Source organism: Strix aluco, chromosome 30 (assembly GCF_031877795.1).
Source record: "Strix aluco isolate bStrAlu1 chromosome 30, bStrAlu1.hap1, whole genome shotgun sequence".
NCBI lineage: Eukaryota > Metazoa > Chordata > Aves > Strigiformes > Strigidae > Strix > Strix aluco.
Genome location: NC_133960.1, coordinates 3,397,036 through 3,418,105, shown reverse-complemented (window position 1 = coordinate 3,418,105; position 21,070 = coordinate 3,397,036). Strand labels below are relative to the sequence as shown.

Genomic DNA, 21,070 nt, shown 5'->3' with positions numbered 1-21,070 from the left:
GCAACTCTCCACAAATCTCTGACAGTGAGAACTGTGTTTCTGCCATAACCAGGGCATTTTCTGTGCAAACTGTGCCTCTGCTTTCGAGCCTCCTCACATGGATTACTGACGGCTTCTTCTCATCTGCCGCGCTTCAGCTGTGTCTTCTCTAGACCACTTGTGCTTGCAATGGAACAGGTACAAGCCATAGAAGAGTGGCTCGTTTCTACGTCCAAGGAACAGGGGAACGGTTACATTTTCCATCTGCACAAGTGCCAGTGCCAGCCAGGCTCCGACACGGGCAAGCGCCATGGAGACAGGCGGCCCGCTGCCACGTCACTGTGCGGTGGGCTGTGACGTCAGCGAGCGATGGAATGTGACCTCACGTCCCTCCCTGCAGGCTCTGCCTGCGCCCGGCCCAGTCTGGCTCCTGCCTGGACTCCTGCCGAGCGTGTCTGCGAGGTCTGGAGGGTCGAGCGAGGCTGCTCCGGGTGCGGGGTGGTGCTCTGGGGGCTGCTGTTGGCAGGTCTCGGTGCCCATCCCGGAGCCATCCCCTGTGTTTCCCCGGCCCTGCCTGGGTCAGGCAGCCGGGCACCGCCGGGCGCGCTCGCGGCAGCGGAGGTGAGCTGTGCGGGGGAGCGTCCCCCCCGGGGCGGGCGAAGGGGCTCGGGGAGCCGGAGGGTGTCCTTCGCCAGGGGCCTGGGCATTTCTTCCTCCCCTCCCTTCGCTGGGACAGCCAGTGACCAGGGCCACTCTCACTTTTGCAGCAGGGACACCCTTTCGCGTCACCGGCGCCAGCGAGCGGGAGCAGCTCGTCGTCCTCAGCGCTCCCCACCCTGCTGCAGCGCGTGAACGTGGCCATGGAGTCAGAGCAGATCTGCCCCATCTGCCGCGACGAGCGAGATGACGCCGCTTATGTGATGCCCTGTTGCCACCGGTTCTGCCTGGGCTGCATCCTGCGGTGGGCAGATGTGAAGGCAGAGTGCCCGCTCTGCAGGGGACCGGTGGAGTCGGTGCGGTTCGCTGTGCCGGGAGGCAATGGCTATCGAGAGTGTGCCATCACGCTCCTCCAAGGGTCGCCCGAAGCCAGCAGCCAGGCAGACACAGCTCCCAGCCGCCCGGCCGAAAACAGCCCCCATCGCCCCGTGGCTTCCCCTCCATCCTCTCCGCAGGGGACACTGTCCCCAGATGAGCAGGGGGCTGCAGAACCCGAGGCCGTGGGTGGCATCCTGCCTGAGGGCTGGGCAAGTTTTTTCCAAACTCAAGAGTATTTCCTCGATCCCGTGCTGTTCTGGCTGCGCCGGGAGCTGGAGGCGATCTATGGGTCCCAGTGGTGGCAGGTACAGCGTGCAGAGGGCAACATCCTGCACGCCCTGTGCGTCTGCGGCCCGGCTGCGGAGGCCATGGTCCGGGAGCTGCAGCCTGTCCTCGGGGAACACGCAGCCCCTCTGGTCCGTGGCATCATCGACGCCATCGAGAGCTGCAGCGAGGAGCTCTGGACCCTGCCGTGCTCCCCGGCTGTGGGGGAGGAGGACGACAGCTCTGAGGACAGCTCCAGCCCCACCAACTCCGGCTGCAGCAGCTCCCGGTGCGGGACTGCCAACACCTACGCGACCTCCCCCAGCAGCCCTGAGAGATCTGACAGGGAGGAGGAAGGCGGCACGTCAGAGGCCGCCCTCCACGGGGGTCCCAGCTGCCCCCCATCTGCGCCCGTCCCGGCAGAGCAGGAGCAGCCCCAGGAGGAGCCGGGGGAGGCGGCGGCGGCAGGTCCCTCCGCTCCCGGCCGGGGCAGGGACCGCTCCAGTGGGAGGCCCAGGCGCCCCCCGAAGAGGAGGGCCCCCGGCCCCCAGGACTCTCCCCAGCCCTGCAAGAGGCCGCCCCACCGGCAGCACTAGCAGGGCTGCAGCAGGGCTTTGTTCAAGTCCAAGAAAATAAATTCCTATTTCCCTGACCCCGTCTCTGGGTGCGGCTTTCTCCCCCTTCTCCTGGTACATCTTTTGCTTTATGGTAATACTTACATGGAGTGTGTAAACTGACAACTTTAGGATTATTGTGGAATTAATAATTTGAATTAATGGAATTAAGCTGGAATTAACAGAGCACCAGAATGTTAATAATATTAATTTTTAATCCCGTTTTACAGACTTTACCTTGTCATCAGGCAGCATCCTCTGATGCAAAGTCAACTGCCCAGCACAAAAACATAATTTTGCCTTGTGCCTTGTGCCTCCTTCACAAGCAGGGATAAGACAGGAGATTGGCTTATGGATTCCTTTAATCCAAGAGCAGTTGATGCCTTTGGGCAGATTTTCAACCCAGGAACATCCCCTTTGTTGCAGTCAAGGATGTCCATGGCGGGATCGCCTCATTGGGAAGGTCCTGTGAGCCCCCTGGGAACGCTGCGAGATTACCAATGAGCTTTACACGACTAGAGAGGGAGTCTGTACTGAATACTAGCTGGTATTTCAGAGGGGGTGTGGGATCCACCCGATGCATTCACTGGTCCTTCAGCTGACGTCGTACTGAATTCACCGATCAGGCTCAGAGAGTCTTTCCTGCCATTGCAGCTGAAAGTAAGAAACAAGGGAATCACACTCAGGACAGAGGATTATGCCCCACGCTCTGCCCCTGCCCCCCAGGTGACCACCTTCAGCCCCTCCCCGGTGCCCACGGCCACCACTGTCCCCAGTGTCCAGCCTGTGGTCAAACTGGTGTCAGCAGTGCCCACGGTCCCCAGTGCCACTGTCACCGGCAGCGTCCAGAAGTACATCATGGTGTCCCTGCCCCCACCAGTGACACCAAGGGGACACTGGGACCCCCATGGGTGTCCCCACCCCAGGACCCAAACTGTTCCCCTCTGCCACCACCTCCCCCACTGTGCCCCCCAGATCAGAGCCTGGGACAGTCCACAGCCACCCCCCTCCTCCGTTGGGAAAGTCAACAGGACCACCAGGTGGTGGCACAGTGCCCCCAGTCTGCACAGTGACCCCACTGGGACCCTGATGCTGGGGACAGGGGGTGACCTGGTGGTCCCCCACTTTCCCCGTGTCACCCCCCAGTGTCCTGGGACCTCCCTATGGGGACAGGGGGTGACCTGGGGGTCCACCGCTGTCCCCGTGTCCCCCCTGCAGTGTTCCCAAGTGTCCCAGGACCAATCTGTGGGGATGTGGGAGTGCTTGGGGGTCCCCCAGTGTCACCCCCAGTGTCTCCCAGTGTCCTGGGACCACCTCTGTGGGGACAGGGGGTGCCCTGGGGGATCACCAGTGTCCTCATGTCCCCCCCCTGCAGTGTCCCCATGTGACTTAGAGGTCCCCATGTGTTCTTGGGACCATTGGAATCTTGGGAATAATGGGGGACCAGTAGGATCTGGGTGGGGGCTAAGGGGGTTTTGGAGGGACTTGGAGGGGGGGAAATGGGGTTTGGAGGTGTCACAGGGGTGATTTGGGGTCTCTGGGGGTCCCAGGGGTACCTGACCCCCCCTCCATGTGTCCCCCCTCAGAGGGTGCTGCTGCCCCAGGGGTACCCCGAGAGCATCAGCCCCAACTACCTCCAGTACCAGTGCTGGGAGGCACTCCAGGTGCTACTGGGAGTACTGGGAGGGACTGGGAGGGGACTGGAGATCACCAGAAGGGGTGCTGGGAGGGGACTGGAGGGCTCTGGGAGGCATGTGGGGGCTACTAGGAAAGATCTGGGGGGACTGGGAGGTAACTGTGAGGGAGGCAGTGTGGGCATGGGGTACTGGGAGGTAACTGGATGGTAACTGGGAGTACTGGGATGGATTGGGGGGGTACTGGGAGGTAATTGGAAGGCAGCTGTGGGCTACTGGGAGGGGACTCGGAGGCACTGGGATGAACTGGGGGCATGGGAGAGGACTGGAGAAACTGGAAGGTGGTTGGGGGCTACTGGGAGGAGCCAGGGGGGCACTGGGAGAGACTGGGAGGTAAGTGGGAGGGAGGCGGTGTAGATGGTGGTAACTGGGTGGTAACTGGGAGCACTGAGATGGGCTGGGGGTCACTGGTAATTGAATATGGTGGGGGACTACTGGGAGGTGTCTGGGGGTTAAGGAGAAGGACTGGGAAGTAGCTGGGAGGGAGGTGGGGCAGGTGGGGATTACTGGGAGGTAATAACTGGGGGTGACTGGGAGCACTGGGCAGGTGCTGTGCAGACTCTGATGGGTGCCCTGGCCACCCCGGGGGGTGCTCCAGGCCCATGGGGTTGGGGGATGGTGCTGCCACCATCACTGGGGCCACCCTCACCCGAATGCTGTGGGGTGAGACCCCCAAAGCCCCTTTTCACCCCCAAATCATCCATGGCCCCAGAATCCCTGCTTCACCACCAAATCCCCCAATTTTACCACAAAATTCCCACGTTTGACCCCCAAATCTCCCATTTTTGACTCCCAAATCTCCCACTTTGATCCCAGAATTTCCCAGTTTGACACCAAATCAGCCTCAGCACCCCCAAACCCCCTATTTTTCATCCCAAAATCTATCTTGAATCTCAAAATCTCCCAGTTTTACCCACAAATCTCCTACTTTTACCCCCAAATCTGCACCAGCACCCCCAAAAGCCTCACAGTTTCACCCCAAAATTCTCTTTGGACCCCAGAATTGCCCAGTTTGACCCCAAAATGTTCTAGCAACTAACCAGTGCCCAGTCAAAACCAGCCCAGCTCCCCAGTACAAGAGAGGATTTTGGTGCTGGGACAAATGGCGATGTGCCAGCTTGGCGCACGGGTGTGTTTCCGTGCCCTGAGATGTCTCGGGAGGGGTGGGATGGGCTAAAGGTGCCCTCCTCCTCCTCCTCCTCTCCGGGCTTTGTGGTCTCGTGGGATAACCTGGGTCCGGGTGTGCGGTCCCGGGGGCAGCGGCAGAGGCCGGGGTGGACCCTGCTCAGCACACTCAGGGTGGTCCCCTGGGAAGGACACTATGGAGTGAGTCCCAGCAGCTTGTGGCTCCAGCTTTATTTAAAAAAAAATTATTCCAGTACAGCCTTTTTCGTCTCTCCGAGGCTCAGCAGAGCCAGCAGCACAGCGACCGCAGGCTCCATCTTGGTAACGGGCTACGCTCTGCTGTCAGGACGGAGATGGTCTCGGCTGCCAGGGAACTGACGGAGAGTTCAGTGTCTTCCCTCAAGGGCAGGAGCGCTGCGAGAGAAGGGAACAGAGCAGACGTGAACCCCCACTGCCTGCAGAGACCCCCAGGACCCCCGTCCAGCCCATGCCAGCCCCATCCATCTCCTTCCCTGGCCGGGAGGAGCTGGTGAGACAACCAGAGCGGCTCAAGCTGCTGCTCAGGAATGACCCGTGTGCCCCCGACACACAAGAGAGCTCAGGACTGGGCCAGGCCACAGAGTCTTTCTTTCGTTTGCCGTACGAGCTAGTCTAGAGTTGTGTGCGGCCTCAACGAGCCCGTGTATTGATCTGAGCATCACAATGTGGAGTCTGGACATCATCAGCCTCCTGGCAAGGGGCAGGACAGAGATGGCTGTTCTTTCCCCACAAATTCCCTTCCTTTCTGGTGACAAAACAAAATTCCTCCAGTTTCAAGACCTTACTAGAAGAGATATGCTAACCTATGTGTCAAGACACAAACAACTTTCTGAAACTGCTCTTGAAAAAAACCTCCTGAAACTGCTCGTCTGCCCCTGGAGCGTTTTCCTGGAGCGGATCCGGGCACAGCAGCACCTGCCCGGGCTCTGTCCCCTACTCACCGTCCCAGACCTGCGACAGCTTCTCCTGCCTGAGGATCCTCCGGCCCCGCACAGCAAGCCCTGGGGCACAGAGATAATGTCAGAGCCCTGCTACCCCTCGGCAGGGCTGTCCCCCGGCAAGGACAGCTCCCGAGGGCGGTGGGACTCAGCAAGACCCCCAGCGAGCCCCACCAGTGGGGACTGGGGCTGGGTGGCCAGAAATGGGTCCCTGGGGACTCACCAATGAAAGTGATGGCCACCTCTCGCAGGGTGGCTTGACGGTCCTTCAGGTAGGGAAGGCTCTGGAGCAGATACTCATCCACCCTGCTCCTGTCGTGTGTTATCTGAGGGAGAACAAGGGCACGGGGCTGGTACGGACCCTCCGCGGCCGTCCGGACCAGTCCCTCCTGCCCGCACCCCCGTTCCCTCCCGGTGATTCCCATCTCCCAGCCAGGAGCCCCGTGGGGCTGAGGGCCAGAGAGAGCCGTGGGCAGAGGGGGCTGGGGGTGCTGAGACCCCTCCGTCCCGCTGCCAGGGCCCAGATGGGCTGGGGTCTCCTGGAGAAGAGCGCTTGGGGGGCTGCGTGCTGGAGGCCAGGGAAGGAGGATGCAGCTGGAGCAGCCGGGCTGGAGCAGGGCAGCGATGCAGAGCGGCACAGCCCTCCCCAGGGGTGGCCCCTGTCCCAGGCACGCAGCCCTCGTCCAGCCCGGCCCTGGGGTTTGGGGGTTGTCCTCACCAAGCACTCTCCGATCCGGTGTGTCTGCCATGTCTCGGCCAGGAAGCTGAGCTTCCTCCAGCCCAGGAACTCTCCACAGGCGCTGAGGGTGTCCCGGGAAGCCTGCGGAGAAGCAGAGGCTGGGAGATGGTACCAGAGCCCAGGGAAGGAGACCTGGCATCCTCCTCCTCTGGGCCTGGCTTTGAGCTGGGGGGGGCGGGCAGGGGACAGGCAGGGACATGGGGCAGCACTCCCTCAGGCAGAACAGAGATCCCCCCGAGGTGCTGCCTGCGATGGGGACAGGCACAGGGGGTGCGGGGCAGCGAGGGAGGCAGGACGGAGCTGGCAGCCCATCCCATGGGCACCCCCGGCAGCGGGACCCTTGGCTCTCCAGCAGGGGCTGCCCCAGCTCCTTCCCACCCAGGCTCCAGGCAAGCAGAGCTTTGATCCCGGGATGCAGGGCCAGGCCCCTTCATCTCCTGGGCACCTATGGGCACAGCCCTGGGCGACAGGAATTGGGGCTCAAAGCACAAAACCCGTGGGGACTCGTGTGGCCACGGGCCGCTGCTGAGCAGGGAAATGTCCGTGCCAGGTTCTCTGGCCCTGCTTGTGCTGGGGCTGCAGGGACCCTTCCTCTGGGCTGGGGGGGACCCCACCTCCCCATCCACCTCTGCAGCGGTGGGACCAGTGCAGCGGCACCCTGCGGTGACACACATTCCCATTGTCCCTCATGGCCAGGCCACCCCCGTGGTGCCAGCACACCCTTCCCCGCGACACCAGTCGCTGGTCACTGCACCTTGGCCACGTTCTCGACCACGTCGCTCATATGGAAGAACAGTGGGAGCAGGGCACTCCGCACTTTCTTCACCATTTTTTTCTTGTTTCTCCCCACCGCAGTCTTTATCACGTCTTTGAAGAGGCGGATGGAGACCTCCCGCAGACGGTTGGACTCCTGGCAGGGAAGAGGACAGAGGGAGCTCAGCACCCTGCCCACGGGGAGCAGGGGCATTAGCGCGGCTGATGGGAGAGGAGCTGCTCCGGGGTCAGATCCTGAATGCAGGAGCCGTCGGCCAGATCTGCAGCTGCAGTTCAATGGCCCCAGAGCCCTGGAAGGCCGCGGACGAGGAGCGGGGAGGGGAAGAGTCCTGGAAGGCCATGGAAGAGGAGTGGGGAGGGGAAGAGCCCTGGAAGGCCATGGAAGAGGAGTGGGGAGGGGAAGAGCCCTGGAAGGCTATGCAAGAGCAGCAAGGGGGGGGATCCCTGCCCAAATGCTTCCCGCATGGCCGCACTGAAGGGCAGCCATCTTGCAGCCACTGCCTTGGCTCAGGCTCCCATGGCAGCCTTACATCATCGAAGAGGGGTAGGAGCTCCTCCGCCAGCCTCAGGGAGATGAGGTTGGCCTCTTCCCTCTTCATGTGACCCATCATGTTGATGAACAACACCAGAGCCTTGGTCTTGACATCGGCGTTGGCATCCGTCAGGGTCTCCAGCACGTCAGGCAGCAGCACCGTCAGTTTTCTGGCCTGTACGAAACACACCGTTGCCTTTTTGTGAAAAGACCCCCCCACCGCCCCAGCCCCCGGCTGCCAATGTGGCTCCCCTTGCCGACCCCCGCTCACCGTTTCAGGTGTTTTTGAGAGGGTGACAAGGCCCGTGAGCACCAGCGAGAGCATCACCGGGCTGGGACGCCTCAGGTACCTCTGGGCTTTGTACAGGGCAGCAAACGCCTCCGCGTCAATGTCAGCATAGGCCAGGAGCTAAAATGGAGACAGTGGTGAGAGACCAGCAGAGCTGCAGGGCTCCCTCCCCCACACCAGCACGGTCCACGGCAAGTGTCTCCTGTCCCCTTGAAGCCACCTGAGTCCCCATGTCTCTGACCTGGTACCAGTAACTGCCTTGACTCTGGTTTCTGCCCCTTTCCGGGGTCTCCAGGCTGCAGAGCTGGGCAGGGGGATGCAGGCAGGGGGGAGGGCAGAGTGCTGCCTGTGCCGGGACAGGCTTGGTGGGGCCACACCAGCATGGGGTGGGCCCGAGCGTGTGGGCACGGGGATCTGGCTGGTGCTGGGCAGGGGGAGGAGGAGGAGGAGGAGGAGGAGGAGGGCAGAGCTCTGGGGCTGAGCGTGGGTCACTCACAGACAAGGGGTAGATGCAGGCGTCCTCCGTGACAGAGCTGAACACCTTGCGCACCCGGCAGTCCTGCAGCACGTCGAACAGCTCCATCAAGACGTTCCCCAAAGTCCAGGGCACGGAGATCATCACCTCCCACATGGCCATGGCAGCCCTGCGGAGCCAGAGCAAACTCGGTCAGCAGAGCTGCCTCGGCTCCTCCGGACGCTGGCCCTGCCCATCCCCCTCATTTTGGGATGCCCAGGGAGGCAGAGGGTGGTGAGGTTCTGTTCCCCATGGGGCAGGGGCTCCGCTTTGGCCAGCTCTGGCTGAAGGGGGAAGCGTGGTGGGATGGAGAGCCCTGCTCCTCAGGGATAGATATCCTGCAGTTTTCCGTGGGTCTGGCAGCCAGTCTCTGGGCCACTCTCCCTGTGGGGAACGAGCCCTCAAAGCTGTCGAGGCCGATACCTGTCACATGTAGGAGAGATCCTCAAAAGGCTCCTGACCACCTCCCTGGGGCTCCACTTGGTCAGCTCCAGCAGCAGTGAGTCCAGTCTTTTCTGGGCTGACTTCCTGCGGATGTGCTCCACACTTTTGTGGATGTATCTCATGATTTTTGGCACCTGGAGGGGACATGGGTAAGAATGGTGCTGCCGTTCCCATCCCTTAGGGCAGGAGGGAAGAACAAGACTTGACACGTCTTGACATGGAAGGACAGTCCAGCCACGGGTCACTTACATCCAACAGCCAGGATGCAGGGGCTCTCACAGCCATGTCCACGATGTCTCTGCCCATCTGCCTGACGTCGACATCGTCTGCCATCATGGCCTCGATGGCCACGAGGAGAACGTCCATCCTCTGAGAAGGCTGGAGGTGTTCGCCAAACACCTACGGGAGGAGGGATGGGGGGAGGAAGATGTGTCACGCTGAGCTTGGCTGAGCAGCTCAACCATCCCTGGGTCCCTTCGCTCACACCAGCCGATGCCACGGACAAGGGTCCCTGTGAGGGGGGAGCTCGTTACCATTGTGTCGCTGCTGTCAAGTGAAGAAAGCAACAAGGAGCTCTCAGAATTCTGTCCTGGTTGGAGCTCCAAGTGCTCTGAATTCTCCTCTGGCAGTGTCTCGCCTACATGGAAACAAGGAAGCGTCAGTAGGACACGCCATCTTCGCCAACAAGCCTCCCAGAAGGCGAAGAGAACTTTAAATGTCACCATGCTGAGGAAACGGGGTCCTGGCATGGAGCCAGCCCTGGGGAGCCCTCTACTCACCGATCTGCAGTGGCTGGGCCGTGGACACCTCGCAGGGCTCTGGTGGAGAGCTGCTCTCCTGGGGAGCACCCACCTCCTCCCAAACCATCGTGGCGCAGCTGGGGTGTCTCTCTGCCATCCTCAAAAATGGAGAAAAGTGGTTGAGGGACAGTGCGGGGGTTGAGCTTTTACGGGAAACGCCAGGGGTGGCGGGGAAAGATGTGGGCTGTGCTCAGGAGTATCCTCGCTGCGCTCCTGCCCTGTCCCTTCCCCGTCTTTCAGACACTGCGGGGCTGCGCTGCTTATATACAGTGCCGTGGGGTGACACGGAGGCGTGTCACAAAGGGGGTCACATTGTGACCCGTCACCCAGGCCGGGTGGGGCAGGGTTCCGCTGCAGGGGGTAGGGACCCAGATCGCCATTGGGCCATGGCTCCTCTTGGGGTGTCCCCAGGCCCCCATCATGTCCCCTCAGGACATTCCTGTACCCTCAGGCTCATCCCAGAGGGTTCACACACCCCGGCATGGCCCCTGGACATTCTGCTCTGATCCCGACAGACACTCCAGACTGCCCCATCTCTCCTTTGCGGTCACCTGAGGTGTTTGCTCGCCTGTGCCCAGTTCTCTCCCACACTCACAGAGTATGTTTAATCTGCTACAACAGTGCCCTGGTTTCAGCTGGGATAGAGTTAATTTTCTTGAGCTGGGAGCGGGTACAGCCGGAGTGCCAGGCCCAGACTGGACGTTGGAGTGTTCCATATCCCGTGACGTTATGCTCAGGATATAAAGCAGGTGCGTTCTCTCTCGCTTCCAGTTTTGTGACGACAGGATCTTCGTTCTGTCGGGATCGCTGGGCGGGAGCGGGCTGGGTGTCGGTCGGTGGGTGGTGAGCAATCACATTGTGCATTACCCACTTGTACTTTCTACTATTGTTATTGTTTTGTTTTATTACAATCACTAAACTGGTGGTTTTTATCTCAACCTACGAGTTTTCCTTGTGTCCTTCCACTCTCTTCCCCCACTCCCTGGATGGGGGGAGGGTGAGCGAGCGGCTGCGTGGAGTTTGGCTCCGTTCAAGTTCAAACCACAACAGTCCTTTTTGGTGCCCAGTGTGGGGCTCAGAGCGCTGAGATAATGACAGACCTGGTCAGTGTGTCATAACCATTTGTTAGAAGCATTCATTATATTGGCTTATCAATTGCTGCTCGTAATGTCAATCGCTCGTCTCCTCAAAATTTCCGCTCCTCATTTGCCGTATATAGTCCCCGTGCTGCTGCTCACCACCCGTGGGAGCTGGATTAAGATTTTTGTTTTGCTGAACTGTGTAACACTGATTTATGGCGCGATGAAGTCGTCGGTCCTGAGGCTACTTACAACTGGGAGCCAGTGTGTTCCTGCATGTGGTTCAGGCTTTGTTCAGGGTTAAGCAACTATTTAAGAGTATCACCAGGAGATCTACCCCAAGGTTGGGGAATTATGAGTGGTTGGGGGTGTGGGACAGCACGGGCAAGTGCCCAGGACAGTGGGCACCTCTGGTGTATTGGAACTTCACTCCCAACAGGTGCAAAATCCTGACAAACTAGTAAAATATTTGGAAAACGTGTGGTGTCACCCGGGTAATTCCAGAGAGACACAGCTCATTGCAACGTGCTGGGGCCTGGCCCGTGCCCACCGAGTCAGTGTGCAGAGGTGAAAGCCATCCAGCTGGACTTGACTATTGCTGAGCGAGAAAGGTGGCCAGTGCTCTGCCTCTGCACTGACTCATGGGTGGTGGCAAATGCGCTGTGGGGGTGGTTACAGCCGTGGAAACGGAGCCACTGGCAGCGCAGAGGCAAACCCGTCTGGGCTGCTGAACGAGGGCGAGAGATTGCTGCTGGGGTAGAGAACCTGGCTGTGAAAGTACCTCGTGTAGATGCTCACGTATCCAAGATCTGGGCCACTGAAGAACATCAGAACAACCAACAGGTGGATTAAGATTAAGGTGGCTCGAGTGGATCTGGACTGGCAGCGTAAGGGTGAACAATTTAGGGCTCGCTGGGCCCTTGACTCCTCAGGCCATCAGGGACGAGATGCAACATACAGATGGGCTCGTGACCGAGGGGTGGCCTTAACCATGGATGCTATTGCACAGGTGATCCATGAGCGTGAGAGATGTGCTGCGATCAAGCAACCAAACGGTTAAAGCCCCTTTGGTATGGAGGACAATGGTCAAAGTATAAATACGGGGAGGCCTGGCAGATTGATTATATCACGCTCCCACAAACTCGGCACGGCAAACGCTGTGTGCTCAGTTGTGGGAGCAGCCACCAGATGGCTGGAAACACATGCTGTGCGCCGTTTTTTTCCCTTTCTCCTATCACAGTTCTCACCAGTGTAAGTGCTGACCGAGAGCACAGTGTTACCCAAACAGTTTTAAAACTCTCAGTACTGATATTGTATGTCTTAGCTGCAAGACCTCACACAGCAGCCTATCTCTGCACCAGCAACACTTGCACTACCCAGGAAAAATTGCTTTGCTTACTGGCGAGAAAAAGAAGATCTTTTGCTTCCAGCAGCAGACACGTGGACTTCAGGCACTAAAATACTGCGCATGCCTCTTGAAGAGCTGAAATCAGTTTTACTCCCTGGAAAGAAGTGAAGAGTAAAAACATGATGGAAATTAGAACTCAAAGACTGTTTGCAAATCACAGTGAATCAGAAGCATCCTTCCTTTGTCTGTGCCCCCGCTGCAGAACCCACGTTAGGACTCAGCTGGGAACATTTGCTGTGATGACCTGTTTGCTTTCTCACAGCCACCAACACATGTGGCTGGATTAGGCTCAGAATACTTTAACCAGGGAATCAGAAAGCTGTTGTAAACACTGGCATCAATAATACAGATTGTCATTTAAAAGCAGAGCACAAAAAAGACCCCTCATAAGGGAAGATTCTGAATGGCCTCTTTCACATACACAGTATTACTTTCTGTGGAGGTAAAGCCAGCTGAAAACCACAGGGAACAGCCAGGAAGAGCAGAAAATTCGCTGCAGTAAATACACAAATTGCAAAGCATGTCCTAGCTTGACCTCACACATATTTTAAAACAAAGACTTAAGAGTGTGCAGTGTGTATAGTGCCGGCTTCTTGTTTTGGCTCATATTCCGTACTGGATTAGCAGAGGAGAGGAAACAAACTCCTTGAATATACAAAATTTTTTTTCTGACTAAAGATCACAGCTATTGCCATCTTCCACATCTACCTCAACCCTGACCGCTAAACCCCAGCGCCCTTCTCACGCCCGGAACTCAGGCACCTTTTCCAGAGGCAGGAGCACGTCCCCACCGCCCCCAGGAGACCGGCATCTCTGCCAACAGGCGTTTGGGGCTAAAAGGCGAATTGGCTGGCACGGGTCTGCCCCCGCCCAGCACCCGGCGGCTCAGGCGCTCCCTGCACAAGCCCCACACCCGCATCCTCCCCTCACTGGGGTTCGCAGCCGGAGCCGCGGCTCCTCACGGGCCAAGCGCAGGGCGAAGCTCGGGGCTGCGGCGTCCTGAGGTGAGAATCTCCCGTTAGCGGTGGGCGTCCCACTGGCTGCACATCTGGAGCGGTACCGGGACAATCAGCAGGCAGAGAGAGAGAGCAGGGAGTTACGGTGTGCCTGCTGGGAACTGGCTTCCGACCCCCAATAACAGCGACTGAGCTACACACAGTGGCGCAGCTCCCCCGGGAGCAGACTCCCCGCACCCCCTCAGCCTGCCCAGCAGCTGCTGTCAGGGCGCTCTTCTCCTTCGGGCTCGGGCCCGTCCTCCAAAAGAGGCAAACAGACCTCAAGAGAAGTTGCTTTTCCCTTCACTGAACTAAGGAGCAGGCGTCTCCTTTTACTGGTTTATTTTTAGTTTGTGAGGAAGGAGGTAAGTACCGACCTGCAGAAGATTTGTGCCCGAGACCCTGAACTGCCGGTGGCCTGTGCGGCCAGCCCGGAGCTGAGCAGTTCATTATTTAGGACAGACGGGATTCAGGCTTCTGCCTTTTTCTTGCCCATTCCTGCTTTGTATCTTGCTGACTTCTCTTTCAGACCCTCCGTGTTCACTGTGACGTCTGGGTGCCTGCTGCAGCCTGAGAGTCTTCTGAACAAAAGGAGATCCATGGCCTGAGAGGCCACAGCCCAACCACTGATCGCCTGCGTCTCTACCACACAGCTTCGACAATAATGTTTTAGAAGGCGGCGGGTCATAACATTTGTGGCACAGAATTAAAAGATCGTTTTTCTAAGCCGCTCTGATTTAACAGGAACTTGTAGATTTGGCTTCAAAAATACAAAACGCTTTACAGCCAAAACACTCTTTGTAACTGCTACTTTGCTTATTCTCGTTTGAAAGAAATACTTGGTGATTTGAACGTGTTTTCCACATCGATTCAACTAAGTTTGTTTAAATTCAAACTTTAAATCTATAATAGATAAAAATGCAAACTAAAAAATAGAGTGCTATGCTCATAATTTTTACCTCACTTTTTAAGCATCTTTTGCTCTAAATATTTGTATCCCAATGTTATCTCTCAGAAGTAACAGAGAAGTTATGAGATGCAGAATCTCCCCGGGCAGTGCCAGGTGCCTCGGGCAGCGGTCCTCAGAAACAGGACAGAGAGGGCCTGGGCTTATCAGGGATGAACAGAAGAGGAAAAGGCATCTAATTAGACCTACCTGGAGATCCAAGCATGATCTTCAAACAGAAGCTTCTGCAACTGAATGTCTAAGAATCTCCTTTCTGTTAAAAAAACAAAAATACAGATAGAAAAAGATACAAATAAATGAGCCAGAGACTGTACTTGGCTTCAGTGAGGGCCAACAGCAGAGTGGTCAGAGACCTGGTGAGGAACACAGGAGCCTGCGGTGGGATTCATCTGCCTCAACGTGGATGTCTCTAATGGAGGCGCCCACGTCCCAGCCAACCCTGGTCTCACTTCAGGCAACCGGGAGTTAGTCAGTATAACCAGTGAGTTCAAGGAACTGTTTATCTTACCCTCAAGTAAATGCTTATATGATCGGTCAGAGAGACCGTGGATTCACTGATTTTATTAATTATATCTCCTTTAAAACAAAATAGGCCCCCAGGCCACTTGTGCAGGCAGAGACAATTACAGCTACAGCACAGACACACCGCTGAGGTCAGAGAAATTACAGCCCATCTCTGCTCTACCCAGTCTGGCTCAGCCGGTGAATTTACACCTCCCTCACCCCCAGAACAGCTCCTGTAACCCCCAGAAGAAGGGAAATGGCAGATTCACCTGTTAAAGCTCTTCCCCTTCCTGTGAGCAATGGGACCAGTCACTGGACTAGAGACAGAGAGCCCATCCCCCCGTAGCCCCCAGCTCCTGAAGGTCGTCTAAGGAGACCTGGGGGTTCAAATTTTACCTCTTCTGAATCACAAGTACCGAGGGATTTCTGCCAGGCTGAGCAGCTCCAACTGCATCTCCTGGCTGCGCTGGGTCCGTTGACCCAACTGGGAGGGACCGTTCAAAACCTGCCCCAGGGACCCAGAGATTCCCCAGCGGGTGGGGGCGGGGCTGTGCAAATGAGGGACCCCAACAGCCGCGGCCACCCCGCTGCCATCCCCCAGCCCTCACAGCACCGACTGCTGCAACACACCAACCCCTCGCGGGGTGACGCCCTCCCCGCTCACCTCGAGGACACGAGCTCTGGGGACAGCACGGGCTGGAACCCGCACACGGCGTCCTGGCTCCTGGAGGTGAGATGTGCGCGGTCATCTCTGCTGAAAGAGGAAAAAACGGCATTAGGAACCCTCCACGTGACACAACAACAGCTTTAACTCAGTTAAACCAGACACAGAAGATGTTTCTATGAACTTCTGACCCTAGGTTTTACGAACAACACTCAATTTAGACTACTACGATTAATTGGAAGAAATCACACTAGATAATCTGAATGGCACTTGAAAGAGGGCCATTCACTCCAAAAAGGAGATTATTCACTGTATAATAGCACACAGCTATTCACACAAACCCTATTTTGTAATTTTTCTTTTTAATTAAAGAAACCCCAAGTGCCACTAATCAGTATTCCAGATGGAAGGCAAGTGTGGGTAATCCTTCCAGAAATATTGGCAGCTCAAAGCAATTGCCCTCCTGTCCCACAGAGCATCCCCAAAGACGACTGAGCTCCCCAACAGTTTTTCCTCCCAGCCTCACAGCTCTCCTACGCAAGAAACATAAGCTACAGAAGAAAAAAAACTGCTTCAGTGAACACCAAAACACCCATGACTTTCTCAAACTCGCAATCCGAGAGCCAAGGGACGGGATCTCCTAAAGGCTCTTTCACAGGCACTGCCCTGAAACCCCCACACTGCTTCTCTGCTTAGTGCACAAAGAGATTAGGAAGCTCCGTTTTTATGTAGATGGTTTCTGAAATCCGACAAGTAATTTCTAACGAGGAGAAGCCCTTTGCCTTGCGGCTGGCAACCAACAGGGATGTGGACCCAGCAGCACAGACCAGTGCCACGCACAGACCGCCACCCTGCGCGTAGGGAAAGCACGACACGTCAGACGCGGTACCCGGTAACGACAGAAAATGGCTCTGCACATCAGTTCTCCGTATGGGCAGGTGAGCTCTTTTAGTCAGACACAGCAATCAGAAATGATTTCTTCTCCTTTTGCTGCAGTAGACTTTCAGTAAATCCTGCCAAAGGATGCAAAACCAACCCAAAAAGCACGTTTAAGCACGTACTTCCATCCTCACTAGATGCATGGCATTGAAGTGTTTCTCACATTCTCTCCTCTACTCTAAAGGGTCCCCACTTAAGATGCATTTGAGTTACACTGACCATTAGACAGACACCACTACCAGATAGTTCTCTAGACTGAAGGCTGACAGCAGTGCACAAGGACAGTCTTTTCTGGACATCTCACTCCTGCGTAGAAATCCCAGAGACTTCCTGTAATGAGAGGAGTCCAAAGAGCTACAATAAGCTTTTTAAATCAAGCACTGCAAATAAAAAGCGAACGGGCAAACAAACAAACAAAAAATGACAGGTAAACCTCTGGGGCACTAACGAGGAACAAAAGGTCTGATCAGATCTGACAAGAAATTGTGCCCCCCAAATCCAAAATGATCAGGAAATCTATCTGAAATACAGATTCACATCCATGTCATGGATGGTGAACTCGCCCTAAGCACACGTCGTGCCTTGAGACAGGAGCTAAGGGCTGCACCAAGTCACCGCCATGAGCAGACGCTCAAACCCGAAGCATCCAGAAGACACAGACAAACCTCCACCCTTTTTTCAGCAATGTTTCAAGTCACGTGATACTCAGTCCAGGATGTCACAAAATGTCACTAACCTTAACGATAGCAGCCTCTTTGCAGGTTTCTTACTCAAAAGCAAAAACCAAAAAGCCACGTGCCCCTGGGGAAACCCTTGCCCTTCCGTGTGGCTGGTGTCTTCCCAGGGCTCTTCCCCAAGGCAGGAGAAATGACCGTGAATTTGGAAGTCCACATAAATTAAGAAGCACACTTAGTCCTCTGGCGGTCGTTACCTAGGGGCCACAAGTCCTCTCAGCCCTTCCCAGAACTGCCCATTAGTCGTCTGGCAGTCATTCTCCATGAACCGCAAGTCCTCCACACCCACCTACCAACTGACCAGAAATCAGTGGGACAGCACCAGAAGGGACACTGCCCGACCTGCTGTAGATGTATCAGGCCAGAGATGATGGTTTCAAGAGAGAAAACAACACAATCCACCAAAACAGCAAAAAAGCCAACCAGAAGAAACATCGTACACAAAGCAAAGGTCCCTATCCAATCCCTAAAAAGGCAAGCTCTCCACAAAAAAAGACAACACAGAACGTAAGGTAAAAATAACCTAACCCCAGGAACCCAGGGCCAACAAACCCAGATCCAGTCCATAACAATAACACACTTTAATCCTAACTCACTTAACCTCTGGCATACCATAACCCTGCCATCCCATAACCCTGCCACCCCATAACCCTAGCAAACTCTAACGCTAGCATCCCATAACCCTAGCGCACTGTAGCCCCAAGATATCATAAAAGTGAACACAAACACCCTGGAAATGCCTGCCAGGGCCTTCAGGTGGCCCAGGATTTCAGGCATCACAACTCTGAAGTGAGAGTGGGACAGAGCCACCAGGATGTCACCAACATCCGTCATCCGTCACACCCTAAAAAAGGCCACGTGTTAAACACTCCCAGGCGGAAAGGCTGAGGCACTCAGAGACTCTGAACTGGCCAGCCACGGCCACGGGGCTTCAGCTCATCATTTCTGTGCCAGAGCCACCAGGCAGATGACCCCGTCCTCCTGAGACACCCCTCTGGGCAGCCGTACCCAGCTCTGAGGGGCTGGATACGGCCTTTGCTCAACGGGGATGTGCTGCCCAGGAGCAGCATCTCTCACAGGGGCACTGGGAAGCCTCCTCAGGCCCGGATGCCTGAGAAACACCTCGGCGCCGCTCCATATCTCACCAAAACCAGGGGTGGCGGGAGGCGGCTTTGCTGGCCTCCAAGAGAACCAGCTCGCCTGGGCTGCTCTGCGGCCACCGGGCCCCTTTGCTGTCAGGCGGGTCTCAGCGTTGCTCTGCACTCGGCTGTCACCTCCCTGCAGGACGCTCTCCAGCGCACGGGACGGCTCCGCTTGGTCGCCCTGTGGACAGAGATGGAAAGGGAGGGATGGGTTGCTTTGCCCCCATTCCCAGGGTGCTACAGGAGAGACCTGCCACCCCAAATGAGCTGTGTGACGTGGACACCACATACGAGCTGCAGGCGTGGGCCAGGATGGCTCTGGGCTGTGGACAAGCCCTTCTGCAGCGCCCCCGGTGCTGGAGACAACGGGGGGAGACCCGGGGCAGCTGGCAGCTGGCGGTGGGGCCCGGCAGGGTGCAGGGCCCGCAGAAATGCCCGGCTCTGTCAGCCTCAGCGCCGGGGCTGCAGCACGGGGCTGGCACCAGCTGGGGCTCCGCTGCAAAAAAAAGGCAGGGGTGACCCTGGAATCCCACACACGTACCCGGCCCTGGGACATGGCAACCTGCCCCTCTGCCCATCACCATCACGGGACCCAGAAAGCAGCACCGCCAGCCCTGGCGTGGACCTGAGCCGTCTCTTGACAGAGGAGTCTCTAACCAGCAGGCCTAGGAAGAGGACAAATTTCGCAGAATTAAGCTGTGCTCGAGTTTTTGCAGGCAGTACGGTTTTTTGAGCTGCCTGGTGGTGCTGCGGCCGGGGAACACTCACGAAACAGGGAGGCAGGCTGCAGGCAGGGGGTGGAATGTGCGCAGCGAGAGCGAGCGATGGTTTGTGCAGCTGTTGAAGGGGTTCGGCCTATAAAAGTGTCCAGCCTGGTCCGCCTGGTTCCTTTTGCCTTTGCAGGTTGTATTTAGAGCTTACATCACAACATCACACTTTTAAAAAGCAAAACCAACAAGCAGACAAAGAAAAAAAGAAGCCGGGCAATTTTTCTTCCCCCAGCTGGGCTTTTTTTCCCTGGTCCTGGCCACTTTGCAGCGTGATGATCGGCACCAATATTAGTGCGCAGGACTGGGCCCAGGGCAGGGCTTTTGCAGGCAGCACATTTCTTGAGGCTCCCAGTAATGCAGTGCAGTTCAGGGGGGGCGCTCAAGAAATGGGGGCACTCGCCCATAATTGCTCTTTTTGGTCTCTCCCCATCGCGCTCTGTCCGGATCCCTGCCCCCATTTTTTAATTCCTCCCCCTCTGTCTTTAGCCCATCGCTAGTTTGTCTTTCTCTTTCTTTCTCTGTCTGACTCCCTGTCTGCAGTTTCTCATCCCCCCCTGTCTGTCCTATGGCCTGTTGCTACTTTTTCCTTTCTCCACATCTCTCTCTCCCTCTCCCTAGCCTTCTCTTTTTCCTGTCGCCATGTCCTGCTCTCCCGCAGCCTGTCCCCTCTCTCCCCCCTGTCTCCCCTGCTCAGCTGCCTGGGCCTTCTCTCTGGGCCTCTGTCCTGCTCCCCATCCCCTTTTGCTCTTCCTCCGTCTCCATCCCAGAGGCCACCGCTGTTCTGTCCTTCTCTGCCCCCTCGTCCTGATCCTCACCCTCCGTTTCTCAGTCTCCAGGGACTGGGTCCCGTCCCTCTCTCTCTGTGCCCTGCTCTCTGTCCCTGCCTCTCCCCTCTCACCCTTTCCCCTCCGTCCCTCTCTCCTGCTCCCTGTCCCATGTCCCTGTCACTCCTCTCCTGGTGCCTTTGCTGTCTCTCACCCCCCGTCCCGCTCCCTCGCCCTGCCTGTGTCTGTCCGTCCCTCTGTCCTCCTTCCTGCCCTTCTCCTCTCTCTGTCCCTCCGTCCTGAGGCTTAGCACTCTCTTTCTTCCTGCACCCACTGTCCCCTTCCCCTCCACCCTCTTCCCGCTCTGCCCCTCTGCCCGGCTCCTCACCAGGATTTTTCCTTCCCCCACTCCCTGCCCAGCTCCCCCCATTCTCCTCGTCCCACTGCCCGTTTCCCATCCCTCTGTCCACCTCCCGTCCCTCTCCAGCCAGCCCAGCGCCCTGTCCCACCTCTCTCTGCCGCTCTGTCCCTCCGTCCGTCCGTCCGTCCATCGGTGCTTGGCTGGGAAAGGCCCCGGGGAGAGGCCATGGGGCTGCGGGGGTGGGGCCGGGCCGGGGGACGGTGTCCCCGCAGGGTCAGACTGCAGGAAGCAGTGCCCGGGGCATGCTGGGAGCTGCAGTCCTGGGCATGGGGCTGCTGGGTGGCCATGTTGGTTCCCGGGGCATGCTGGGAGCTGCAGTCCTGGGCATGGGGCTGCTGGGTGGCCATGTTGGTTCCCGGGGCATGCTGGGAGCTGCAGTCCTGGGCATGGGGCTGCTGGGTGGCCATGTTGGTTCCCGGGGCATGCTGGGAGCTGCAGTCCTGGGCATGGGGCTGCCGGGCGGCCATGTTGTCTCGGGAGGTGCAGCCTCTGCTCCAGCTGCGGCCCGGCTGAGGTCAGTACTGGGGTCACCCGTGAGGAGAGAGGCCCTTGGGCAGGTGTCGGGGTTTCTCCTGCCCGCTGGACGCCTGGCGGTGGGGGGGGGCGCTCCTGGTCAGCTGGAGCCCGGCCCGGCCAGCGCAGGCCCAGGAGTAACGTGAGAGCTGGGGGGGAAGGGGGAAGGAGACAGCCCCCCCTGGGCACAGGCACCGGGCAGCCCTAATCCCAGAGCCCCCGGGAGCCCCCCCAGCATGTTGAGTTACTACAGCAATAGGAGTAGTGTGGTTTTGTTAGCTCTCACAGGGCTTGTGTTGTCCTTCAAACAGGGTTCATTACCCTGGGTGCCAAAAAGCCAATCTTACACACAGAGCTGAGAGAGCAGATTAATCTGTATTTGTGCAAAGA

General features: G+C 57.5%; 1 protein-coding gene across 2 annotated transcripts; it reads right to left on the bottom strand.

Annotated features, from left to right (window-relative positions):
* Positions 1-4,939: 4,939 nt before the first annotated feature.
* On the bottom strand, positions 4,940-15,433 carry LOC141916700 (uncharacterized). Of its 2 annotated transcripts, XM_074809449.1 has the most exons (15): positions 15,398-15,433; positions 14,419-14,482; positions 12,259-12,361; positions 9,760-9,878; positions 9,514-9,617; positions 9,230-9,379; positions 8,960-9,114; positions 8,519-8,666; positions 8,005-8,142; positions 7,732-7,908; positions 7,182-7,337; positions 6,407-6,508; positions 5,912-6,014; positions 5,692-5,751; positions 4,940-5,125 (listed from the first exon to the last, which is right to left on the bottom strand). In XM_074809449.1, the coding sequence occupies exons 2-15, from the start codon at positions 14,432-14,434 to the stop codon at positions 4,992-4,994; spliced, it is 1,665 nt and encodes a 554-aa protein (XP_074665550.1). In that variant the 5' UTR covers positions 14,435-14,482; positions 15,398-15,433; the 3' UTR covers positions 4,940-4,991. The 2 variants fall into 2 exon arrangements, with proteins under 2 accessions (XP_074665550.1, XP_074665549.1); XM_074809448.1 differs by lacking the exons at positions 14,419-14,482; positions 15,398-15,433 and adding an exon at positions 13,640-13,807.
* Positions 15,434-21,070: the final 5,637 nt, after the last annotated feature.

What these genes read in the sequence shown, in the direction of transcription:
- LOC141916700 (XM_074809448.1), bottom strand. Translation starts at nt 13,712, where the DNA reads ATGAACTGCTCAGCTCCGGGCTGGCCGCACAGGCCACCGGCAGTTCAG. An exon ending in TTGACAGCAGCGACACAATG is followed by an intron (nt 9,380 to 9,513) that starts GTAACGAGCTCC and finishes CTCCTCCCGTAG; the next exon opens with GTGTTTGGCGAACACCTCCA. An exon ending in TCTCAAAAACACCTGAAACG is followed by an intron (nt 7,909 to 8,004) that starts GTGAGCGGGGGT and finishes TGTTTCGTACAG; the next exon opens with GCCAGAAAACTGACGGTGCT.